This window comes from Aulonocara sp. 'chitande type north' Nkhata Bay, linkage group LG5 (genome assembly GCF_057382095.1).
Source record: "Aulonocara sp. 'chitande type north' Nkhata Bay isolate Kocher_YH1m ecotype deep benthic linkage group LG5, A_spYH_male_GT1.1, whole genome shotgun sequence".
Taxonomy (NCBI): domain Eukaryota; kingdom Metazoa; phylum Chordata; class Actinopteri; order Cichliformes; family Cichlidae; genus Aulonocara; species Aulonocara sp. 'chitande type north' Nkhata Bay.
Genome location: NC_141348.1, coordinates 13,542,292 through 13,547,491, shown reverse-complemented (window position 1 = coordinate 13,547,491; position 5,200 = coordinate 13,542,292). Strand labels below are relative to the sequence as shown.

The window sequence follows — 5,200 nt, the reverse complement described above, 5'->3', positions numbered from 1 at the left end:
AATTTTCCATTAAAATTAAGAACTGAACTTAAATAAAGAAACTACTACTGTTAAGAATGAAAGAAAAATACTTGTTACAAAAAATGAATGAGGAATCAGGATAGACTTTTATTTTATATATAGCTTGTAGGCTAAGTGAGGAAGTAATTACATAATAGTTGATGATACAATGGCATGGCTTGGGGGTCAATAGCAGAAGTAGCAGCCTGTAGAAGGATGCCAGTTAACATCATTCAGTGTTGGCGAATAAACACGGGCTGGTCTGTATCTCTCCCTCAAGCTTTACTTTATTTCTTTAGAACTACTGGCCATTTAAACAACTCCTCTGTCAAAAAGCACCCATGGTTACGTATTTATCACTGCAATGTTATTTATTGAAGGGTCTGTGCCTTACATTATTAAGCATCTGTATAATTAAAATTGAATTGAATATTTAGTCAGTTTATATTTTACGTTAACCTATCCATCCATCCATAAATTGTTTAAGTAAAACCTGTAATTGCATCTTCAGCCAAAATGAGAAATTTAAAGAAGATAAGTAGTCATACTATCATAAACAAAACTTAATGCCAGGGTGCTGGTGTAAGGATGTGGCAGTTGGAGTATTAGGATATATCAGGAAATGTGGGACATACAGAGGAAGAGGAAATTAATCAATAATGTGCATTTTATAGATTTTTGTGTTGCATTTTGATGTTGACAAAAATGCAATTTCCCCCACTTTCCAAATCATATATTTCCAACTGCACCTTTTTTTTCCCAGAAGAAAGGATCAGGAACAGTATCAGGATTGAAACTGCATTTTGTGTTTTTATTCGTTTGTTTTTTAATCATTCATTTAAAAAAAACAAATACGTGTGGTAAGATTGTGTGATGCTGTTTCTACATTTGCCTTGATGTTGACGTTTTTAGCATATCAGGTTTGCTATGAAATAAGCAAATAAATACACTTAACATTTAATTTTTTTTAATAAATGTTAAATCAATTTTAAAGTTGAAATAATGCTATTAAAAAAGTTTTAAGGGTAAAACACGAGTGAACTGTTACAAACACAAACTCCACTGATAACCAATTAAAAATCTTTAATGGCGCTTATATATTTGACAGACATAACAAGCAACGAACACAAGCTGTAAGCGGCTTCTTATATTTCTGTGGATCTTATATTATTTGCTAGCTGTTGCTGCCCTTATGTGAAAAATTATTTTTGACTGTATCACACAACAATGAGAACACTTAGGACAATAATAACAATAGGAACACACACTAACAATAATTCTGACAGTTATAGGCCATTTCTACAGGCTTTAAGATTATCAATACAAAAATAGTTATCTCACAATGTGACTGTTTCTGAAAATGCAGCAGACCAATGCTATAAACCAGTTTCTCCTACCAGTACGAAACATTTAAAAGTACAGTACATAATACTACACACTTAAAAATGTAAAAACAAAACATTAAAAAAAAACAGTATTGAGGGGGTTGTAGGATGACACTATTAAGGGTCACAGTTGCTCTCAGAAGCGGTGCTCAGTTCCTTGCACCATTTTTCGTAAGCTCTGTGCAGGATCTCATATGATGTGTTATTAAAAATTTCTGCAATAAAAAGAAGAGCAAAGCAAAATTTTTAAATATTTAGTACAAAAGACCAACTCAAACAGTTAATTCAGCAGCAAAAATGTGAAACTTCCAGTTCCGCCTTTGTTGCAAATACATAAGCAATGACTTCTACTTCTTTCTGGAAGGAAAAAACGTGTTTTGTAGCAGTGACAAGTACATTTAAATCAAGCAACAGGATCCGTACCTGCTTCCCCGAGACCTACAGGGAGAGGCATTCTGACCAGGCCGCCAGAATGTTTCAGCCTGTCCTGCAGAGAATTTTGTATGAGCTCCATAGTAAACTCTTGATGCCAGACAGGAAGCTCCAGGCTCACCATGCAGCTGATGATCCTCTGCTTCTCCTCTTCTGTCAATAGACCTCTCTCTTTGGACACATAAACCATATAGGACATATCTATGTTCACTGCCTCACCGTGAAGCAGAGACGGGAGAACTTTCTGGACGGGGAAGAGAAAGGTGAGATGATATCATTTGCAACCTGAATGAAAATGTGAAACCCTACACTTTTAAGATATCTGTGTGTGTGTGTATATATATATATATATATATATATATAATCTCAAAAGTGTTTAAAGCTCTACATAGCGTTAATGTATATTTTGCACATACTCCATAAACTTTATCAGCAAAAGATACAAAGGGTTCCGCTGTATTTGCCATTAGTGATCATTACCATCTCTAATGCTGGACTGATAAGATGGCCAAAGTCCACAAGTCTGTCGAGGTCATCCTCCCAAAGGTTTGGGGCAAGCTCCTCCAACATAGTCATAATAGCTATGCGAGTTGCCTGTGATGCAGCCTTTAGGGTGCTGCACCCATATACACTGTTATCAGTTTGGAATTTAGTGTTCAATAGCATAGAGCCATGTTTCTCGAGAAGTTCGAAGAGGCCGCCGTGCTTCATCATAGCCATCTGCAAAAAACCGACAAAAATTGCATGGAGTTACTTCTGCTGTCGGGGTCACTCATCTTTAGTGACCTCTGGACTAGTTTCTCTGCTATAAATGGCACATGTGTGACTGTAGTACTTGACCTTTATGGCCCATGAGATTAGCACAAGTTGCTGGGTTTTTTTCAACGTACAGACTTTATCATAAATTAAATTTGCCTTACCTTTAAAATCTCTGCCAGCCCATTGGAGATATGTCGTCGGGAAACAGTCTGTATGAATGATAGATCAAGGAAGGTGGCAGCAGGTGGAATGTAGGCACCCAGCTTATTCTTGCAGTTTGCAAAGTTAACCCCTGTCTTTGCCCCTACGCTGGCATCGATGTAGGAGAGCAGTGTGGTTGGGACTCTGATGTAAGGAGTGCGCCTCCTGTAGAGTGAGGCAGCAAAGCCCACTATGTCAAGGCACACGCCTCCACCAATGGCAATGATGGGCTCTGTTCGTCGGTCAAGAGAGAAGTTGTTGACCTCATCTAAGATCTTCAGGGCCGTCTCCATAGATTTGTTCTCCTCAGTGGTGGGTAGAGCCAAGATCTTGTAAGAGACATTGTTGGCCTCTAAGTATTCAGTTAGCTTGGAGCCATAGATTTGAAAGACTGCCTGGTCAACCACTACAAAGCGTCTGATTGGCTTGTTTGATTTTTTAATGTCCTCTAGCTGCTGAGGGTCATTGATGTGGCCCAGAAGGAGGGTGTCGTTGCCTGGGTCCAGCAAGCCCTGAGTTTCAGTTACCTTGTAAGTAAAGACAATGGGACTGATAACTGTCCAGGTTGTACCCTTCTCTGTGACATTTTCACAGCTGCCAGACAAGACACAAAAAAGTATTTATTATAATCACAGGACACTACGATGACCTTTAGTCTGTATTTGGGCTGAGATTAAAAAGACTGTAAGTTAATAACAGTTAACAGTAACAATTAAAGTATTTCTGAACAGAGACGTCATCTACCTGTCCATCATCTTGGTCTAACCTCACAATTATGCAAGATTAAAAACAATAAATAGCTTCTTTATTAGACAGAGGTGTCATCTGAGCCTCATTTACAGCATTCTTTCTTTCTTATCTCCAAGCAGGAATCTTATTATGTCAGGATACAAACAGTTTAAAGCACTAAAACGCTCGTCTTCAAAATGCTTGATGTTGTACTTATCAATAAAAAAAAACTGTGTTATGTAATCATATGTAATGCATTATTACAGAAAAAGACTGTAGTGTTACATTTCAAACTGATGTGTGACTTAAAGCAAAGAAAAATGGGTTTTTTGAATTGCAGCCAAAAGCAGCCACTGGTATTTTTCAGGAAGTGGAATTTAGCCACAAACCTCTGGCTAAATCCCACTTCCTGAAAAATACCAGTGGCACTTTCTGCCATTAGAAAAGACTAAATAATGCAGAAATTATAATTTAACTCGGCAATATTTGCAAATATCAGATTACTACTATCAAACTAACTAAGTGATAATTTGCAGTGTAGAATTTACTGAGAAGAGCATTAGACTGAAGAAAATGAAAGAAATTTGCAAACAAAAAGAGGTCAGTCGTAAAATACGATTAAAGGTTTATCACAGTTTTCCCTGTGATTTCTGTAAATTAGACTACGGTGTGTGTACTCACATTTTTGCAGCCGAGACACTGTCCACTCTGTCCTTATTGATCTTTTTTCCCAGTTGGCCCTTCCATGTACTTTTGACCCGCACTAAACTAAACTCAGTTGTCTTTTCTTTGACATCTTTTTCCTCTGGTTGAACTTTTCCCATTCTTGTAGGCTGTAAGTTACAGGTGTGAACAAAGCAAATGACAAGTTCATCCTGCCTTAGGAGCCTTTACATATAGCAGTGTTTAGAGAATGCCCTTAGGACAAGGGAGGAGCTTTTTGAGATGCTTCACATGTCAATGCACGCATTTTGCGTAACTCTGAGGTAACACCTGCTTTTTGAATAAAGTATGACATTACTTAACTGTATGTATAACAGTTTAACCACAATAAATACATACAGCAGTTGAACAGTTTTGGAATATGCACACTTTTTTGCTCCTGTTGATGAAGGTGCAGTTTTTGTTGGGTTTTTATATAAAAACAGTCATGTGGTAACAAGGACATTTTTCAAAACAGGTTTGACTGACTTCAAGGTTAAGTTTTAAGGCATCAAACAACATGGCACTGGCATTGAATATGTTAGACTGAGAACACTGATTAAGTATTAATGTTTTTTTCTTAATCTAATTAACAACATTGTAAAACACAACCTGACTTATTCTGTAAACACTAATTACAGGATACACAGAAGTACAAATACAACGAGAAAAGAATCCAAAACGTTGAGATTGGAAGGATTTACAAGCTCACCAAAACTCGCTCAGTTCTAATCTTCTTCCTGTCAGGAATATTCTATGTATCTGATGGTTAAAATGGAGAAAGAAGTCCTGGAAAGAGGCATTGCTTTGCAACTTAACATGGAGTAAGAATAGCGTAAGCTCACAGCCATGTTAGATATTTTGACAATACACCAGGACAAAATGAATACAGCAAGTGCTACATGCACTTCAAGGAAATCCTTTATAAACACAACTGCTCAACAGCAAATAAGGGAACTAATATTCAGCATGTGAAACTTGACTTTCTAACC

The 5,200-nt window shown here is 37.2% G+C and overlaps 1 protein-coding gene across 1 annotated transcript; it reads right to left on the bottom strand.

The window, feature by feature from the left end:
• Window positions 1–1,094: 1,094 nt before the first annotated feature.
• eevs (2-epi-5-epi-valiolone synthase) lies at window positions 1,095–4,340 on the bottom strand. Its single transcript, XM_086294160.1, has 5 exons — window positions 4,188–4,340; window positions 2,738–3,371; window positions 2,298–2,537; window positions 1,809–2,061; window positions 1,095–1,600 (listed from the first exon to the last, which is right to left on the bottom strand). Exons 1-5 carry the CDS (start codon window positions 4,328–4,330, stop codon window positions 1,503–1,505), a joined length of 1,368 nt encoding a protein of 455 aa, XP_086150286.1. The 5' UTR covers window positions 4,331–4,340; the 3' UTR covers window positions 1,095–1,502.
• Between the last annotated feature and the right edge of the window lie 860 nt (window positions 4,341–5,200).

What these genes read in the sequence shown, in the direction of transcription:
- eevs (XM_086294160.1), bottom strand. Translation starts at nt 4,330, where the DNA reads ATGGGAAAAGTTCAACCAGAGGAAAAAGATGTCAAAGAAAAGACAACT. An exon ending in GGCTGGCAGAGATTTTAAAG is followed by an intron (nt 2,538 to 2,737) that starts GTAAGGCAAATT and finishes GGTTTTTTGCAG; the next exon opens with ATGGCTATGATGAAGCACGG. An exon ending in TCAGTCCAGCATTAGAGATG is followed by an intron (nt 2,062 to 2,297) that starts GTAATGATCACT and finishes TTCCCCGTCCAG; the next exon opens with AAAGTTCTCCCGTCTCTGCT.